The sequence below is a fragment of the Gavialis gangeticus genome, unplaced genomic scaffold, assembly GCF_001723915.1.
Source record: "Gavialis gangeticus isolate Ggan-Ray unplaced genomic scaffold, GavGan_comp1, whole genome shotgun sequence".
Classification (NCBI taxonomy): Eukaryota; Metazoa; Chordata; order Crocodylia; family Gavialidae; genus Gavialis; species Gavialis gangeticus.
In genome coordinates, this window is record NW_017729029.1 from 32800149 (window position 1) to 32821313 (window position 21165).

General features: G+C 41.7%; 1 protein-coding gene across 1 annotated transcript in view; it reads left to right on the forward strand.

The window, feature by feature from the left end:
* Window positions 1-17213: 17213 nt before the first annotated feature.
* The window catches only part of RPS6KA6 (ribosomal protein S6 kinase A6), a 101644-nt gene continuing 97692 nt past the window's right edge, over window positions 17214-21165 (forward strand). The window contains exon 1 of the mRNA XM_019521389.1: window positions 17214-17284. Coding sequence (XP_019376934.1) covers window positions 17240-17284 — 45 coding nt within the window. The 5' untranslated portion in view covers window positions 17214-17239. The remainder of the gene's footprint in view (window positions 17285-21165) is intronic.

Here is a 21165-nt window from a genome sequence, read left to right on the forward strand (position 1 = left end):
TCCGCCCCCGCCGGGGGGGGCCGGGCCCAGCGCCGCGCAGCGCCCCTGCTCCCGCCCCGTCTAGGCCCCGCTTGTCCAGCTGCTGCTCGGCCCTTGCCCGGATCCGGCGGCCCGGCCCCGCCTGCCCCCATCCAGCCTTTGTTGTCTTGGGACCCGAGCTGCCTCCCGGCCTGACCCGCTCCCTCGCCGGTTCCCGCTGCCTCCAGCTCCGTGCAGGCACTGGGGCACGGGGCAGGTCCTGCCCTTCACAGCGCCGCGCTGGCACGCCGGGCTGGCCGCATTCACCTCCAGGCTTTCCTGGAGATCAAAATCCTTGCCACGAGTTTCCTTGGGTTCCTTAACCACTCCATAGCTTTGCTAGCCGCTGCCACCTCCTCCTCCGCCTCCCACCACAGCCGTGCTGGTTACTGTTTCTAGGCTCGGAAAGAGCAGAGAAACCTTTCTTTTCCCTCTGCGAAGTGCATTCAGTACTACAGAAAACAGCACGAGGGAAGTCGTAGCGGAGCCAGTCCCTGGAAGAATGGGACCCCACAGGACTGCCAGAGGTCCGTTCCTGCAGTGCCCCAAGCTGCGCATTATTTGAACGTAACTGCCAGCTCGTTTAGTCTGTGGTGGAGAAAATGCTGGTTAGGATTGGACTCTTCTTCTACAGTAACTGAAGTGCTCTGGGTGCTGTCATAGTTCTTGTTAGAGAGTTATCTTGGCTTTGGGGGTTTTTTTATGGCTGCTTAATGGTTCCAGATAACACATACATACCTGCCTTTGCATTCAGAGAGGCTCCCAGGTTTTCATTAAGTAATGGGATGCTGCATGGGAGAGCCTTGAGTTGTAGCTGTCCTTCAGATCAGCAGGAGGCTCACAGCAAGACAACTTTTGTAGCTTGTAGTCTTTTATTAGACCAACTAAAATAGTTGAAAAAATACTTCTTTGCAAGTGTTTGGGTACAAATACACTTCTTCAGGCAGATGGAGCATCTGCAGTACCTGAAAGCTTCCAAAGAAGCATTTTCCCAACTGTTTTAGTTGGTATAATAAAAGATTTACCCAAAGAACCTTGTCTGCACACATCCTCAGTCCAACACGGCTACAACCAGCACCTCTGTAGCAAGAGTTTCTTTTAGTTATTCTGTTTTCTTGTTTCTTTTGAACAAAAATCACACATGGCAGCTAGCTCCGTTCTAAGACTGTGTCGGAGTGTTACGCGACAGCTCTGTTTTTAAAGGTGTAAAACAAATTTACTAGAAGTTGGATGTCCAGAGTTGTTGGGCAAGGCTGGTGAAACGTCGCACCTCTACATCTAAGAGACATATTTACACGTTATTCAGGTAGAAGATACTACCTAAAAAAACAGTAAAAGCTGATCACACTTGCCTTACCTGAAGTAAAAAAGAAATGTAGCAAGTACAGTGGCCTAAGCCACACAAAATAGACCTTGGGTATATATAAGGACTGGGAGAATGAATATGATTAAAGGGTCTTGTAGGAATTGTATCTGGTAATGTGCATTTATGTGTGAAAGTCAAAAGTGTGGCACTTCATATTGGGAAGAAAGCAAGAGGGAGCCTTTAACTCTGTTAAGATTTTATTCTTGCTCTGTTACTGTGTCCATAGAGTGCTGTTTCTAAGTACTGTAATTACCATATGTGCATTTCTGTGCTATAGCTGTATACACTTTACTATAATAGGGACTTAATACCTAATCATGGTCTATGTACCTTAGTAATTTAGAAGAATACTATTATAATAGTTTGCCTGCATGCCTAGTGTAACTTGGTGTGTTTAAGACTGTGTTTATGCTGTGAGTTACTAAAAACATTACAGAACAGTTTGGGCAATACATCTTAATTTCATTTGTTCATTGTAAAGGATGTATATGACATTAATCTGTTCTTGGCTATTACTGTGATATGTCAGTGTTTTATTACAAGTACAGTCCAGGTATTATTAGTTAACATACATCATATAAATGTGCATTTTTCTTGCACTGATTTATTTTACAATGGAGTGGTCTCTAATAATTCAATAAATGCTTCAGCTTTTAGCTGAGAATATTTGCTTTTCCAGTGTTCAGGCTTCTTTTGTTTTAAGCCTTTGCTTCCATAGGTATTCCAGAATGTGAGTTGACAGAATATGTGGAGAAAACATGCTTTAGTTTCAACCTGGCCAAGCCCTTAAATGTACTTGACTGCAGTGGGACTAGGTGCCTAAATTTTGCTCAGTTCTAATGAAAGAAACATGAAATTGGCAGCGGAGGTTCTCAGAAACCTGATTTTAAGTGTCTAATCATGAAGCTAACATGCCACCGGATATAGATTCAACCAAAACAGCTCACATTTGTGTTTGTACAATCTAAAGACTGATACTTGTTTGTAAAAGCTCATTCCTTTAACTTCATAAAATGTATTTTTTTTATTTCTCATGGATTCGTAGATTCATTTATTCATGAATTATTTACCCAGCCTTATCTGTATGTCAGGGTGTTTTGATCATCAGAGATAGACCCCTGATTTTATTTTAATATGATGGTTCTTATGCTTCAGTGACAAAGTCTGCACTTGGTGTTCTCAGACACCTTCCTGTTGTTTTTTTTTTAATGATTAAGTAGTTTAGCTGTGACGAGTATTTGTCAGTTGTTTCGGTGTTAGATGTAGCATAAATAAACAATTTTACAAATGCTTCTTGCAATATTGAAATAAAAGTGAGTGAATGATCATATTAATAAATATATGTTATGCAGCATTAAAAGCTTAAACACTTTCACCAGGGGAATGGGAAAGTAAACATTGTCATTTACTTGCCCAAGCTGAATGTAATGCAAACATAAACACCTTAAAACTGAAGTTGTTTTTAGTAATTCTAGTTTATTTTTGACTCAAAGTATTTTTAAATCATATGTATTACCTCTGTCAGGTTTTGTACAAATAACTTACTGTATAATATGAGCTAAGAACAAAACTTTGAGTTTTTGGCTCTGGTCCTACATTTGGACCAGTGTGGGCAGATCTCCCTAGAAACTAGTGGGGTTGCTTGTTAGTACAAGGATATGTCTTTACAGAACCAGTTGTAGATGTGAAGCGAGATTCTTATTGTTTTGTTTGTGAACTCTCCTCCTTTGATTTTTGGGGCCTCTCAGATTGTCTCAATATTTCTTATTCATTTGTTTTTGTCAGCTCTCCATTTAATTTAAGAAGTATCTAGGGGGAAGGCATAACTTTCTTCTGCATTTCTTTCTTTATGATAAAAAACCTTTTGGTCACCTCCCATCTTCCCTTCTACCCTGTGTTCATTTTACCAGCAGTGGTGCTTAACCTTTTTGTCAGTAGGCTGGATCTGGCTGGTAGATCCAATCCAGTGCCTGGGGTGGGTCCTGTGCTACCCATCCAGCAGCCTGGAAGGTGGCAGAGGACAGTCTGGCTCCGTTCCAGTTGCCTGCTGAAAAGGGGGCTTGCCCCAGCCTAATGGGTGGGGGTGGTGGGAGGGCGGAAGCATGATCCAACCCGGCAGGGGGAGGCAGTGTGGCCTGGCTGGCCCCAACCGAGGGGGGTGTGACCTAATCCCGCAGGGGATGGGATGGGAGCATGGCTCAGCCATGCAGGCTGTGGGGGCATGGCCGAGCTTCAGCCTGGCTAGGCCAAGGTTATGGGGTGTGGCCCAACCCCATGAGAAGGGAACATGGCCTGGCCCCAATCTGGCTGCATAGAGGGAAGAGGGTATGGCCTGTCTTATGGCCCTGCTGGGTGAGGGGTGGGTGGCCCACTGTGACCCATGTCTTGAGATTTTGGCACTGGGGAGGGGTAGCAGTTTTAATGGCTGCTGTGCCTTATTGCCACCGCTTAACAACCTATGTGGAGCCCCATGGGCTGGATTCCAGGCTCTGTGGGCTGTATTTGGCCTGCAAGCTAGAGGTTGAGCATTCCTCAATTTTATTAGGTATACATATGAACTTGGTAAGCTTCTCTAAAGAGGTTGGATGTCGAATGCTTGGAGACTTTTTATTAAGTCTGTATGCAGAAACTTAAATGTGAGCAAAAATATAATAGTCTTAAAATCACTTCCCCATGTGACTTCACTTTCAGATTCTCTCTGATGCATCACTTTTTCAGTTATCCATTGAGTCTTCCATGGAAAGAACAATAACATTTGATCCTACTGTTAAAGTAGATATATTTTGTGGACCAGAGATGATAGAAATCATTCAGATATTTATCTTTCAGAACTAAAAAAAGATGCAACATTTTTTGTTTGTTTTTTATGTTATCTTAATAAAAGCTATTGAATACAGTATTTTTTTACCATAAAAGTTGTAAGTTGTCAGAAGTGAATTTAATCAAGTTACTTGTACCCATAGGACACTTCTATTTCTGAAGATTACCTACACCTGTAGGCTGGCCTTCACTGTGCTTTTGTTCATTTCTGTAGAGAAAGTATAAGATCACACTGGGAAGTCTATTTCACTCAGCTTTTCCACTTACATTGCAAATGCTTCATTAAGAGATATTTGCCTTTCCTATACTGAAATGAGAGAGGTGGTCAGCTCTGAATTCAGCTCAGAAGGCAGGGCAGGGTAATACCCTAGAGACTAACTCATTTAGAAATTAAGTAGTAGATTGTTAGCTATGTAAGCTTATGCAGTTCTAAACAAGTTAGTCTCTAAGGTGCCACCCTGCCCTCCCTTCTGTCATATTGAATACATATTTACTTACTAAAAGAATAAGACTCAAAGCCATAATGACCGATTATGAACTCCTCTTGATTGTAACCACTCCCAAATTAGCAAATAATTTACATTTAGTAAAATAGGAAAACACATTGTTGTCACTAATAGGTAGCATAATCTAAGTAAAACATTGTATTTTATGTAATTTACAGTATGAAAATTTATTTTGGGAGAATTCATGTTTTATCTAGAAGGGTAGGAGAGTATTATATATCCCTGTTAAACTCTGTAGATCTCCAAAAATGCCATCCCTTTTTCTTTTTAGATAAGAAGATGTATTTCTGGCTAATTAGAGTATGTTGAAAAATACCATTATTATTGAGAGAGTTTCTGTCTGTATATAAATCAAAAGATCATTACTGGTGCTATTAATAAACAAACGAACACCACCCCCCCAGTTCTGCACCCCCCACCCCAAACCCCCGTTAAAGAAGATGATAAACCACATATTTGCTTTTACACATTGTAGCAGGGTGCTATCTCCAGGGGTGACCATGAAGCCCCTTGAGATTTAAAAAAAAATCTTCTTTAACCTGCTTGCTCTTTGGGGACAGTCACCCCTTTGCTCCCCTGTCACACCTTGATCTATTTTATGTTTATAAACAGGAGACTGCCCCAGGACATCCCAGACCTGATCTCCTTCTAATGACCACCTATGCCTCTGGTCCTTGTCTTAATTAACACCAGGTACCTGAGGTAGTTGGCTTATGGGCTAATTGCAGGGCTCTGTTCTGCCCCTACACTTCTCCCCAAGCCTCACAAGTGTCACTTTCAGATGTTCTCTCTCTACACTCAGTGCCCCTTCTCTGGGCTCTCAGACCTCTTGGTCTCTCGTTCAGCCTTTCTCTAGTCTTCTGGACCTTTTGGCCCCACCTCAGCCTCTGTCTAGGCCCTTGAACCCTTTGGCCCCACTTGGGCTTCCTCTGGCCCCTGGACACCTTGGTCCCACTCTTTCTTTCTTTCTTAGCCCCCTCTGGGCCTTGGACCCTCTTAGCATCCTCATTTTAGTCTCACTTGCTCTTACTGGGTCCTGTGATCCTCTGATCTCACTATCAGTTCCTTTCTGAACTTTGACCGTATAGATCCTCTGATCCCCTTCTTTCTCTGGGCCCTGGAATTTTTTGATTGCATTTTCAGTGTCCGTCTGGGCTCCTGGATCCTCGGATTCCTTTCTCTCTCTGGGCCTTGGATCTTCTGATGCCATTCCCTGTGGGCTCATGGATCCTCTGATCCCTTTCCCTCTCTGAACCCTTCAGAGTGCTTTTCTGTCAGGGTGTGCCCCTTGGCCTTCTCCCTGTAAAGGGTAACTCACAGCAGTGGGAGCTGGGATTTTCAGATGCACCATGTTTGCCGTTCCCAGTGGCCCTTTATAGGGACTACCCTGCCACAAACAGGTCCACAACTGTGAACCCAAACCCCAGTAGGGTGCAGTTTTCGGTCTTACCCATGAACAGTTCCTGGATCATCCTGCTCTCCTGGGCTATGGACTCTTTGGCCTTTCTCTCCTGCTGATGTCGTACCTCTCTTCTGGGCTCCTACATTCACTGGTCTCATTCCCAGCCCCTGGTTTCTCTGGGATCACACTCACCACTCTGGGCTATGAGCTTCCTGTTCCCCCTCTGTCTCCCACTGGGCTACAGACTTGTGAACCCCCTGGCTTGGCGCTTGCTTGACCCTCTGGAGCTACCCTGTTCTGGCAAGCCGTGGGTGCAGCCCCTTCTGGAACTTTAGCTTTTCCTGCTTCCTGGTCCTGCCTCAGGCTGTTTGACACATTGAGCTGTCCCTGGCCCAACTTGCCTCCCTTGAGCTCTGTCTCCAGCTCCAGCAGTGGTCCCTCCTGGTTCTGCAGCACTCTGGATCTGGTCTTAAACCCACAGACATTTGCCGGCACGCACAACTCTCTCTCTGCCTAGGTACTACTCCCCTGTTCCTAGGCCAATAGAGTTGTTTACCCCAGCATCTCAAGACACTTTAATTGAACTTGTTACATGCATAGGTTTATTTTGGACCTGTGCATCATGTATGTATTTTTGCGTGCTGTACAGTTTTATATTTTTTGAAAAAACAGGCTATGTTCTTGGGAAAACCATTTCTTGATTGGTTGAAATATGCAAGACAGTAATACCAGAAAAAGAAAGACAAGGATGAAATTACCCAAGCTTTGGAGAAGGTAAATACTGCTGTGCATTTTTGAGCTTTGGTGCCTCTGTTATACCAATTAAGTGTCTTTTCTTTTTTTTCCTGGTGCCTATCGTATCAGTACATAAATAATAGATTTTGGCCATTGTTCCTCTTAAGCTTGTGCTGGTCATACTTTGTTAGGCTGGCATACATTGTTAATGTATCTGGAGGCTACTAGGGGTGCACTGATAAAGATTTAATTGGCCAATAACAACGGCCAATTATTAACCAGCCATATCAGCCGGTACCGATCCAATAGCCGATTTACAAGAATGTAGCCTGGCAGCTTGGAGAACAGTGTCTGACTAGTAAGTTTGTGGCGGGGAAGGGTTGTGGGGACAGGGCAGATCGAGCCCCCCATGGTGAGAGATGGAGTGAGGCAGGGGCAGGAGCTGCCCAGCCAGGGTGGTGAATGCAACCCTGGGAGTGGGAAGGAACCATGCAGGGCTGGGGAGGAGGGGGTGGCTCTCTGCTGCTGTGCACACCCCTGGGAGAGGAATGGGGTGTGTGTCCCTGGATCTGTGCACGGGGCTTGGGTCAGCTGCCCACTGCGAGCTCAGGGCCAGGGGCTGTGCCTTCCTCAGCCCAGCATGGGAGCTGGGCTGGGGCTGTGCTTAGGGTGGGGTCAGTGGCAAGGTGGGTAGCAGCGGCCGTACTGGGAGGTGTGGCTTCAGGGTAGACTACAGTCATCCCCAAGTCCCCCATAGTCCCCCTCCAAGTGTTGTCTCTGCCTGCCCCAAGCACAGTCTGAGCCCAAACCAGGAAGAGGCTGACACAGGCCCTTGCCCGGCCTGTTGTTGCCCCGCACACAAATCCAGGGGGCACATGCCCCCATGCCTCCCCTGGGGTTGCATGCAGTAATAGGGAGCCACCCCTCCTCCTGTGCCTCCCAGATAAGCCACCCACGGCTCTATCCCCCTCTGAGTCGCATTTACTGCCCTGACTGGGCAGTGCCTGCCCCTGCCCCACTACCTCCCTCACTGTGGGGCCCTTGATCTGCCCCTTCCCCTCCACAAACTTACTGACAGGAGGCTGCTCTCCAAGCTGCTGGGCTTCATTTCTGGCTGCATGTATGCATGTGGCTTTGCACATGCACGTGGCATTTATCAGTGACATTATCAGCTATACCAGCCAAAAAAAAAAAGAGCAAATTGCCAATAGCGTTAATTTTCCTTTTATCAGTGCTGATCCAATACGCCACTGATATATCGTTGCACCTCTAGAGGCTAGAAATGTAACTGATAAGGAATATTGGCAGTTAAGGTGAATGAATTAAATGCCTTACTCTGTGTGCTTGGCTGGAAGTTTACAAGATTTATGTTGAAGGGGTAGGTTGATTATATAAGAAAACTGTGGCAAAGTAGTTGTGAATTGAGTGTGCTAAGGTACCATTCACAGCGGTGAGCAATTTGATAAAAAACTTACATAAGTAACTGCTAGCAAAAATAGTTTTAGCAATAGTTGAAAACAGTGAATTAATATATTTGTGGAACTAAAAAGCACAAGAATATAATAGAGACTGGTGCTTTTGTACTCTGCTTTTGAAGGTGGCTTGTTTATCTTGGGGTGGGTGGGGATGTGGAAACTGCTGTGGAGTTTTGAATGCTTAAAAAAGTATTGATCTAGCCAGTACAGCTAACTTCAGTGGTCTTTTGGGGAAGGCTTTGGACAAATTTTACAGCAGCTCAAGTTGAAGGGATATCATGGTATTCTAATTAATATAGTTATCACTTACGATGTTGGAGTTTCAGGGTTGGACTAGATGCACTTCTGAGATCCTTCCAGATTCATATAGCTAGATAGATATAGATGAAATTAAAGCTAAAAGATACATATCCTTGCCAACTTTAAATTTAACCCAGTTTCAAGTGAACATCTCGTTGTCAAATAACCTTAGTAAACACAATTCTGAGGGAGCTCTGAACCGTGTTTCCATTGGACGTTCGTTTACTTGTGACTCTAATGAAGCATCGACTGTCCATTAGAGAATAGACTGCCAGTCTAAGTCTATTACCACTTCATTTGTCCATGTTTATGATTAAGTTCCACCTGTAACTTGTATGGAATATGGTTGCCCCCTTATGTATCATGGGAGAGTTGTAAGTCTGTCTTTATCTCCTGGTGCAATCCTTGGTCTTGAGGGGTTCATCATTTTCCTTCTGTTGCGTCCAAACTGTACTATGTTTATCTTAATTAGGCTGGGAAGCAAGCACCTTATGATTAGCTCCATAAATTGGTTAAAATCAGGGTGATCATATTATTAGGTGGGGTGGGACAGCACAGAGGCCCACAGCCAGGCTGCATCCATATGCACAGAGGCTGGACCCAGCTGGGAGTGGTCCATGTGCCATGCCTCCCACTGCTGCCAGCAGCCACCTGGTGCTGCCACATGCAGTCCTCACCTCGGCATGGGCTGAAGTGGCAGGGCATGAGGCTGCTGGAAGCAGGCAGCTGTCCCAGCTTGCCCTGCACAGGTGCCTAAGCCCCAGCCCTGATGTGGACAATCCCCACCCCAGGCAGCAGGAGTGATGTTTAGTACAACCCAGCCCTCAGCCTTTAGCCACTTCTCAGGAGGAGCCAGGTCAGACACGTGCTGTCAGAATGGTGCCACCAATCTAAGACTTCTGCTTCAATTTTAGTGAACCAGCTGGGATGCCAGGATGGCCTATGAAATCTGGGACTGCCCTGGCCAAACCATGGTGTATGCTCACCCTAGTTATAGTTGTATAAAGGATTTAGAAACTCTTTTTGGTATGCTAGAATGTGATACGGTTTTACTATCTGTCTCAATATACATAGGGCCTCTCTTACGGTAGCTTTTGAGCAGCTTTAAATCTTTATTGTAACTATCTTCACAATGTACCGTGGAGGGAAATACTGCCTTTATTTATTTATTTATTTATTTATTTTTTACAGCTAGGGAAACAAAGAGCAGAGATTCTGCAACTTGTTGCAGCTTACATAAAAAATGATCATTGGAGTAGGAAATCAAACCTAGGTGTCCAGAATTCCAGACTGGTGCTATAATCACTGAATCATCCTTTTATTTCATCAGGATACAGTATCTTCATGATATTAAGGCAGCTATTTTTGTGACTCCATAGTTGAGATTAACTTCATATACAAGTTGCAGTACACATGTGTGCATCAACCCTAATAACCTCCCTTTTTCATCTCATAATAGTTACTTTATTAGTTCATGTGAGTTGTACTTCAGACTTTTGACCTTGACAGCGTGCAAGGTCCATACGATGAGAGAGCCTTGCAGGTACCCTGGGTACTTAAATACCACAATAATGGGCACAGAAAAAGAAACGTGACAAATTAGGCAGGAGTAGAGGAACTGTTTGGGGATATTGTAAGGCAAGAACAGGTCACTATAATCCAGTGATACATGGAAGGTGGCTCCTGAGCCGCAAGAGGTTTTTAAATTGAACACCTATGGCTCTTTGTGCAAAATGTTATCAGAGGCATTGGGGGTGTGTGGAGTTTTGCTTGTTTTTTTTGTTTTTGTTTTTTAACTACTGGCATTTGTTTGTCTTGAAATCATGAATAGTGCAACATGTGTTCTCTTTCTCAGTCATGGTACAAATACAATGACTCAGTCTCTTTAAACTGAGAATGTTTTTTGCCCTTCACCTATTGGTCTGTATGTTATTCTGTAGCTCCTGAGCCAGTTGCAGTAGCACCAGTGCTATAATCAAATTGAAAAACAGTTGCAGCTTAAAGAAACTTCCAGGCTGTTTAAAAAAAAAAGGTGGGGGGGGGGGAAGAAATGTTCTTATGTTCAGAAATACCGAATTCCAAAGCAGTCCCAGGACCTGGTAAAATTTGAAGTGTAATTATTTTGGGAATTAGCTTAGCATCACAAACTTTATACAGAAGTATCTTAAAAGACATGAGGATCAAACATGGTTCTCTGATTTAAAAAAAAAAGCACAAAACTTTCTTTAGAGGAACTTTTTCAGAGTAACTAGATATTTAGTATAGTCACAGTAACTGTAAAACAAAAGTGTCAAACTCACCGTCTGCCTTTGGCTGGATTCAGACTATGGTGCTCCTTGAGGGCCAGATCCAGCCGAGAGCATTGGGTGGCTCCACTGGTAGCAGCTCTGGCTCCTGCCTGGTGCATGCAGTGGCAGCAGCAGCTTTAGAACCTGCTGCATGCTCCCGGCTGGAGCTGCTGCTGCCACTGCCACCTGCCTTGTCCTCTGGTAGCAGTGCCAGGGGTACACAGCAGTGCCAGTTCTGGCTCTGCCTCTAGTATGGGGTATGTAGCACACCAGCAGTAGGGCTCTTGGCCAGGGAGATGGGGACATTTTGGTGGTGATGGGCAAAATGGCTGGAGGTCAACTTGGGGTTTTATTAGCCTTTGCTTGTCCTCCTACCACTGATCCCCATGTTCACTGGGGGCCCTTGGGATTCTGCAGCAGGCTGTTTTCCCTGTTCATGCTCCCAACATCCAATGGCCACTGGTTACAGCATCTTTGTGGGCTGTATGTATGATACCTCTGCTATAAAATGGGATTCATAAAAATATTATCCCTTGTATTGAAAAAGATAGTCTACCCTCTGACCACCTTGGTGGAACCCTATAGGACTAAGTAGAGACTTTATTTTGATATTGGGCCCTCTAGTGGTGCAAGTAAAGGCATGGTGTGGGATCTGATACATGAACCGCACAATCGCATGTCCTGCCATGGCACACTTGCATGTCAGAGGCGTGAATGTGGGATGATGCATCCAGGATAGATTTTATTTAACTCAAATTGATTTAAATCATGATTCAAATAATTCAAATCACTGATCAGGAAGCCTCAATTTAATCATTATTTTCTACAGAAAGTGCATTCTTGTTGTTTGATACAGCTTTCGTTAAAATATTTCCAAACAGTCTCTTTTATGGCTTGGCAAGCCTGCTGCCATCATAGGTTTTCCCTTCTACTGTACCATTCCCTCACTAGATCTCAAATCAATGGAGAGGCTATACTCAGAAATGTATCCCTCAAGACTTCTGGAATATTCTGCTCAAAATGTTTCTCTTTTGTTTCTCCTGGCCCTCCCTCCTTGCATTTATCTCCAGTTTTTTCTTCCTTGCCCAGATGTACCCCACTCCCAGTAATCCTTAATTCATTTAACTTCATGGAACTTTGCACTTTTAGAGAGAGGTAAGGGCTTGACTTTGTGTACACAAACTTGCAGAGAGACCATAGGGCTGCTGGGTAGGTAATCGGGTCTGTTATCTCTCCTCTGTGTATGCTGTTGTTAGCAGGGAAGTTATCTCTGGAGACACAAATCCACAGTTTGAGAACTGAAACTAAGCATCACAGAAATGCTTAATGGGATCTTCTAGACTGAGCACTGAGTCCCACTGGGTAGAGTGGTTTTCTTTAATCTTTACTAATATATAGAGGAGCCTCTGGGAACCCCATAAGATTGGGCCCCTAATATAGGTCATAGCCTAGTGTGACCTATTTATAAGACTTTTATCTAAAAAGGTTACACAAATATATGGTTTCAAATAGTATGTAATTAGACATAATCCCTATTCCATGTTGGAGCTCCAACATATCTTAAATTAAAATGATCTTTATATAGGTTTATTTCTTTTTTTAAAAGCATGCTAACAACGCCCTCCCCCAAAATATGATTGAATTAAAACAAATCCATTTTTTTAATTAAAAAAAATATAATTTTTATCCACCTTGAGTGCTTCAGATCCCATCACACCTTATTGCTGGTGTAGGTGAAGCCTAGAATCATGATTTTCCTCAAATAACCTGGGCTTCCAGCTGTGGGGTACACCATGCATCCCATAACTGGTGGACATGTGCTCCTGTGGCTGGTATCCTCATCAGCTGTGGGCTTGGAGGTGCATGATGTACTCCTCTGGCTGAGAGCTCCAATTGGCTGATGGGGCTCACAGCCACAGGTGTGCTCTGGCCACATGTTTAATTAATGGCATGATAGGAACCAGCCACAAAGTCATGACACATTTCTTGTGGAATAATTTTGTGGCTTATTCCTCCTTTTATAACACCATTAATTGATTAAATGTATGGCCAGATCACAAGTTACATGCAATTAACTACCTAATCACGTCTTAAGGGTAATGTGTGGCAGGGGCTATTGATGCATTGTGTTTGTGCTGCTGGTTTAAGCTTTTTATGGGCTTAGTTTTGTGTGTAGGCTTTACCTGTCTGTAAATTTTAGTTCATACCTTTAAATGACAGAATTTATGAAATGCCCAGTTCTGTTTCACTTTTCCTTCCTTTAGTCTTTCAAGCAAGATTAAAGATTCAAAGAATAATAACTAGAAGGTGATCAGTTTTCAGACCCTTGAAGGTTGGTTTCCCTTGTGGTTTGGAATCCAGTTAATTTTTTATACTTCTGCTAATCTTTTGTTTCTAGTCAAAACCTGTAAGCACACCACACCAAAGCAAACTTACTACCTAAATAATCTGAGGCAACTCCAGTAGTTAAAACTAGCCATGCTAGTTCTAAGGAACTTGAGACACCATTGAGAATTTCCTCTGGTCTGTCATAGTTATATTATTCTCCAGTAAAATGATTTTTTGCCTGTTGACTAAATCCCACTTAACAAAAAAGGCTTGACTTTTAAAATAGTCTGTTAAAAAAATCCAAACTAAGATGGAACAGAAAGCACTTGAGGTATTTCTTCTCCCAAGTTAATGTGGTGCACACCCATCCAGTCATGGGATTCATTGCAGTTGTAGGAGTATATTTAAATTAGAACATAAATTACACTCCCTCTATAACCTGAAATCGGCTCTGGCATTAAAAGGCTGAATCTGCAAGGCTTTACTTCGGTAAAAGTAAGTTATTACCAATCAAAAATGTCTTGGCTTCTGTAGTGACTTGTAGAAGTTTTTGTTAATCTGTACTGACCAGCAATTTTTTAAGCACCTTTTTAAAATGTATACAGCTTCTGTTTTTGAAATATTTATGTTACTTGCTTAAATGCTTCAGTGATTAATTTTTTAAATGATGGCTGAACACTTTCAGGCATTCAGTAGCACTGATTGATTCCAGTCTGCTTCACCCTGATGGCATTTTTGGTGCTCAGTATTTACATTGGTTTCCTTTCAAAAGCTTTCTATGAAAAAAAATTAACTGTTTTTTAGCTTACAACAATAATTTTATTGTCTGAAAATAAATGCACCAAAGGATCTTGTTCTCCAAAAGTTAATTTTGTGGTCCTATAAATTAAAAATATTTATTTAGCTGATTTGGATAATTCTCTCTACAAATAAATTTTATCAAAATATATCAGAGGATAAGCTACTTGTCAGGGTGCTTAATGGAAGTGATTATTATTATCTTAGATTCTGCCACTCAAATTGTTGTGTGTGTGTTTGGACATTTTTTGCAAGGAAAACTTTTTTTTAATATTTTGGTTTTTGAAGAAGGGGACTTTAATGGATGATGTAGAATATGTTGCTGAATATAGGTAGTTTTATAAAAATTATTGTAAGTAATGCAGAAATTAAAACAGATGCTTCATTTTTCATGATTTTTTTTTTTTTAGATGAAAAACAAATTTAGCATCTTGTTTAAAACTGTCTGGTAGTTTTTCATCCAAGATTTGGTAGCTGTACTTCATGCATCATTATACAGCCAGATTCACAAACTTGATCATAAGAATTTTTGGATTAAAAAGTTAGCATACAGACTGTTTTTTTGGAATTACATAGGCTGGGCAAAAACACAAATGAACAACCCCTTCCCCCCCCAGTTTCCCCCCACAAGTAACAGTGAAGGAAGTATATTATAGGAAATTGCTTATTGAAATAACTTGATTATTTTGCCATAAAATCTAATAACTTGTTATACATGATTTGACAGGAAGATAAAACATATTTATGCAGTATATTTGGAAAATACACAGGGTTCAGATTGCATGGTGAATTTTGAAGGAAAGATCCTAAGGCATATGACCAAGTTCATACCTGATTACCTAAAGTTAAGCTGCAGTTCTGGCTACTAATATTTAAATGCCTTAATATGGATTAAAGGGCTTAATTGTAGGTAACTGGACTTTAAAATGTTGGTTGTGTAATTCACACCTTACTATCAGTCTTAAAGGGCCTTTCAGAACTTTCAAAGGCTTAACAATTGCTGATCCTTTGATTAACTGAAGTGGTAGTTCACATACAGGAAAATACATAAAAAAAAAATGATTTTCTTTAAGAAGTGATATGTACAATTGCATCTCTTAAAACTCCTAAAAATAGTCTTCATTTGATTAAGGGTGCTAGCTATGAAATACAACACTTAGTACTCCTGGTTTACTCCAATAGAGGTTAGTACTGACAACATCTGATGTTTTCAGCTGGGCCTCCCAGTATTGAAAGATCAGTATTGTGATGCCTCATGTGGAAGTGGCATCTCATGTGGAAGCTTTTGCTTTTCCTACCATTTATGGTACTGATAAGCAGGCCCTGTTTTCATTCTGGGGAACTTCATGGAAACGATGTTTGTGTAAAAGTAAAATAATGTAATTAAGCACTAAACAAGTGGTAAATCTGGACTGGTAGAATGCATGAGGGAGGAATTGTGCATTCTGTGTATACACCTGCACACTCAGCTTTGGATAATGTTCATTTTCCACTTGTGGTTTTTTTGCTTGGAAGATCTGTTGTCATTGTAATAAATTCTTTATATGGTATAGTTATAGGTTCTTTCTTATGTAATGTGGAAGGTACCCAGAAGCTTGAGGTAGTAGTGCATTCTTAAAGAAATGGGAGTAACTATGCCTGGTTCATATTGTTCAAGAGGGTGTAGAATGTGGCAAAGGTTTAGTTAATCAAAGGTCAGATTTGGAGGCATTGCTTAACTTGAAAACATCTTCTTTCTTCAAATAATTTTTTAAAAAATACTTCATGTCATTCTAGCTAATTTTTAAAATTAAAAGCTCTTGTATTTTTCTGAAATAGTATTTTAAATGGATTTTTTTAATAACATCTTTTTCTAAGTTGCCTATTACCAGTCAAGTTTTAGACTTAGCCTAACAAAATGTCAGTGTTTCAAAAGTCAGTTTCCTTCTACAACTTATACATGTGCAGAGTTGGAGCATTAGATGTACTGGTAAACTGAGTAAGTTTTCAGTAACTTAGATGGGCCAACCATTGTGTAGAATTAAAAACCTTGCCTGCATATCGTTATATTAACTTAATTTATTGCCTAAAACTTCATTTCTGGAAACAAAAAAATATTAGCTTAGTTTCTCAATATTTACATTATTTAGCATTTTCTTGAGTGGGATGTGTGCCATATGAGGGTGGAGATGTGATAATTATTAGGTTTTGAATTGTGTGGTGACTACTGTTGCAAAGTGAATAATTGGCCTTACCTCCTTTAACAGGTTTTTCTAGTTTAATACATTACATGTTGAAGCAGGACAAATCCTTTTCATTTTATGTTTTTGAAGTTTCAGCTGTTAAGTCAAATATAGTTATTTGTTGATAAGGAAAAATGTCCATCTTCAGGATTTTATTAAAGTTGGTAAAATAAGTATTTTTATGGCAACTTAGTTGGCTGCGGGGGGGAACAAGAAAATTGCTTGCAGGTGTTTGTAGTCATTTAAATTAAGCTAATATATGTTTTGTGTACCTCTGTTAAACATATACATGACTACTTCTCTTTTCTGTGTACCATCTCTGAAAAATTATTTGTTCATGGACCATTTCTCACAGTTTCAGCATTCTGTTTGCTAAGCTTGTTTTATCTAGATACTTCTGTTAGTAACAGGGTTAGTAGATTTTTTTGAAAGGTGTGTTAAGGAAATAGTTATCTAAAGTTAGTTTTTTATATTATTCTAGTATGCAGAGAACATACAGCTTATTGTAACTGTTGCTAAATATTTCTTGGTTTTCTTTAATAAATCAAATGTCTGTTAATAATCTTTTTTTCCTAAACTGCAAATTGGTTCTCATTGAAAGATTAAACATTCTTAAAATCTTCATGGCAGACATTTCTCAGTAAGAGTAGGTAAAGGTATATGATAGGCCATGACTTGCGTATAAGTGATGGTTACAGCTTCTAGATGATGCATTTAAATTATTAACTAGTCGGTCAATACAGTGCACCAGAATTTAGAAGGCAGTGCACTAAACAACATAGGTTTCTCTTTGTAGCCCTTTGTTTGACATTACATTTGCAAATTTAATAACTTTTACGTGCTTGCTTTTAATATTAATTGGCTGAACAGTGAAAGTTCTTGTTAGAACAGCATCATTTTACAATTCTAAATAGCTGCTGTTCTCTTTCTAATGTTTACATTAAATCTTTTTTTTTCTTCCCCTAGTTGAATGGTCTTAAAATGGTGGATGAGCCCATGGAAGAAGGTGAACCATATTCCTACCACGTAAGTATATTTGATCAGTATTCAAATCAATACTTGTTTAACAAAAAACGCAGGAAGGGAATAAGTGTTCATGATATTATTCATAAAGATTATCCACTTTGAGTTGCGTCTTGCTTTGTTAGCTGCAAAGCACATGGTAGAAATGTTTGGGGGAGAATTGAATGGGACTGTTCCTTTTGATTGAAGGCTGCATTAAAGCCTAGTCCCATTTCTTCACTTCTGTGAGGTTGATTTTAACTGAGTGGTGATACAGCAGAGGAAAATTAATTCTCTTTGATTTTTCTTGGAGACTTTGGGGCAGACAGTTTCACTTCATGTTTGTACATCTCCAATACTGAGAGAGTAAACAAAAAACCTTCAGTAGGGTGGTAATCTCTTCCACCTGGTAAAGGAAGGGTCAAATCAATCTTCCATGTTACCTGAACTGAGTAGATGTTGCACAGTTTGCTTCATCTGATTTCAGGGCTCTTGGAGCCATAGATCAGTAAAACCTATAAATAAACTTTATGTCAGCAAGCCATACCGATTGTGGCATTGCTGTTGGTGCTGGATTGCTTCCAATTCTATCAGCTGAAAAAGCATTTAACCACCCTTGTAATCCAAGGAGAAGACTAGAAATAAAAATGGAACTGATTTTATATATATGTACACTTTTAGTAGTGAAAATAGAAAAGGCAGTAGTGAGAAATAAAATAGCATTTAAAACTTTCAGTCCTGTTCTAAGGATGTAAGCGTAACAGGTTTGGAAATTAATTGTAACCTGACAGAGACTGTTTATGGGGGAAAATCTTAAAGCTGTGAGCATGTGGAAGTTCTTTTGTTTTGTGAACATGGTTGCATTCCACGTGGAATTGAGTACTTGTGGGGAAGAGTGTTTACTAAGTTATGATGCAAAGATGGTGCTTTACTTCTTGAAATTTATAAAATGTATTCTTATTGGGATGCATACATCAGTATAGTAAAATTTAATGCATCAGTAGGTAAAATTTAGCATTATTTCTTTAGCCATTCATTGATTTTGGTGATTCTGAGGTTCCTTAATCTTACAGCATTCTGAAAGGTCATTAAATAATTGAAATAAGGGAGTATAAAGTAGTTATTAAAAAAAATCACCTATGTGAAGGGTGGCTATATGTCTTAATTTACTCTTTATTTCCATAAAAAACAGATTTTTCTCCCAAGTTTCTATTTAATACTCTGCGTCAGTTTCCACAGTAACCATTTGTGATGTCAGAGGATAATGATTCAAGGTGAATGATGCATATAAGAGTAGATAAACTCTAAAGAACTTATTCCATACAAATGTTCAAAATATTAATGAACGAAAATGAGAGTAGTGATGTTTAAATATAAGCGTTTTTCTTCTTCTGCTTTTGCTGCTTCCCTGTTTTTCACGAAGGAGTTATTTTAAACTTCATTCTTCAGCTTCATGTAGAACAGGGGAAATTCTAACTGTCACCAGGCAACTTCAGTGCTAATACCTCTTTTACCTATCTTTAAAGCAAAATTAAACTCCTTAGATGTATAAAAGGAAAAAGCATTAAATTATTTTATCAGATGGATGGAATGAGACTAGTTGCAAGTCTTGCCTACGTAACAGTCTTGTTGTATTGGTGTGATTCAGCTGCAGTTTGCTTATGCTAATAGAAAGAACCAGAGTATATGAAAATGAAACAGCTCTGTCACTGCCTACATTACAGTATATTGGAGACTGAGCCTGGAAAAATGCCATAATTGTACTTGTGCTTCCTTAGCTCAGGCACCATGAGAGAAATGGGGGGAAAAGCAATTCACTACTGGCTACTCCATCTGAAATACCATCTTTACTTGAATATGGGATGACCAGGGATACCCCCCACATAATTAGATTTGGTGTATAGGCAATTGAAAAATTTGTTACCATTTTCCAAGTATAGAATCTATTTATTGGAGGTTTGCCTTGGATTTGTCCCCCACCCACTACTACAGCAAGGAAAGTAAATCTGAGGGGTTAGGTAGCCCCTTTGCCCTCTGCCCCAACATTTTCCCCTGCAGCCCCTGTCCCCTCTCCTTTCTGTCAGACTCTGCTCTCCCTGAGCACGTGAAGTGAGAAGCAAACTTGAAAACACTGACATTGAAATAAAGATATCTGTAGTAATTTACGTATAGTACCCATAGACGTATTCAATCTAAAATTAATACATTTCACCTTTTTTCAAGGATTCAAACACCTAGTTCCAGGCATGAGTGGGGGGGGCAGTCTGGAGTACACACACATACTGAGCAGTGCTCAGCTGTGGGATCACCATGGCTTGAAATGTTGTTGTCTCTGGTGGTGCCCAGTTCAATGAACTATATGGTAAATGAGCCTTTTGGCTTTGGTCTAATATCATGCATACTTACATGGCAGGGGAAATCCTATGACTAAGATAATGCAGTTAATAGGGCACTGTGTAGTGGAGGGTGCATCTTTGTCTGCTTGTGGACAGGACTCCGTACGAGAGCTTCATAGTTAGCTTCTTGCCGTAAAGTTGAAACCCGCGTCGAAACTTTGAAATGGGGTACAAATTTATAAAGGCTGTAAATGCCGTTCATCGCAAGTCGAGGACTGCCTGTATTTGGGGATATTTTTCAGACATTTAAGACTGAGGAAGAAACTGGAATCATTTCACACACACCAGCCCTGGCCTGGGCCCCAGCCAGCATGCAGCTTCTGGAGGGGTTGTTCCCAGTGTAGCTGTAGCCAGCCAGCTTCACACTCTCACCAGGAGGTGAGGGGAGCAGAGCAGCACCCAACTGGCTGCAAGCACACCAGAAGTTGTGCAATGGCCAGGGGTAGTGGGGCTGTTCTGCTCCCCATGCCCCCTGCTGTGGCTGCTGCTGCCCCTGCCGCACCACTCTGGCTGGGTGGGTTGGTGGGAAGCTTCAGCTGGGAGGCTCCTGCCCAGCACATTGAGCTCTGGCTCTAGCTCCCAGCCATCTTCCACCAGCTCCACCTGCCTGGTGTAGTGAACAGCCCCTACGGGTGGACAGAGCAAGTGAAAGGTGGCCAGCAGCTGGAGCTGGATCTCCACCTGCTGTGCAGGAACTGTCCAGCTGAAGGCCTCCCCACCTCACCAGCCCAGAGTGGTACGAAGCAGCGCAGCCTGGCAAAAGCCGCAGCTGGAGCCAAGGGGAACAGAACAGCCCCTCCTGCCCCAGCCAGCTTCTGGTGGGGCTGGTCCTGGTGTGGCTGCAGCTGGCTGAGGACTGCTTGCTCCCCTTTCCTCAAGTGGTCACTCTTCGTCCCACTTGTCCCTGCTGTGCTGTTCTAGGTGGGCAGGAGGAGGATTCAGCCTGGCTGCTCCTGCTGGAGGTGTGGGGAGCAGAGGAACATCTGGCCAGCTACAGCTGCACTGGGAACAGCCCTGCCAAAGGCTTAGTGCTGGTTGCAGCTGGCAGGGGCGTGGCACAGGCTGTCCTGGTGGGAGTGGGTGAGGCTCAGCCCCATGTGGAGCACAGCAAGGCCAGCTGAGGGCCGGATGCAGCCAGTTGGCCGGCTGGATCTGGCCTGTGGGCTGTATTTTGCCTGCCCCTGGGAGGAGTGGGATTTATGGCACTTTTGTCACATTTTCAGTTGCCTAATGTTTTCTTATACACTGGTGGATAAAAGAAGGTTTTATATTATACAGTTACTTTGTACTGCTTACATTGAAAGTGTACAGATCTCTCTGTTTACTGCTATAAGTCTTCTGACCTTGATTGGTTCCTTTGTTCTGAATTTTCTATATATTTGCCAGTAGCAGAGGTATTATTTCTCCTGTTTTCAAGCTTCAAGTGATGTGACCAAAATGCACTTCTGTAAAAAGAAAAATTGTATTGTCATTTAAAAAAAAATAAGGATAGTGTCTTCTGACTTTTCT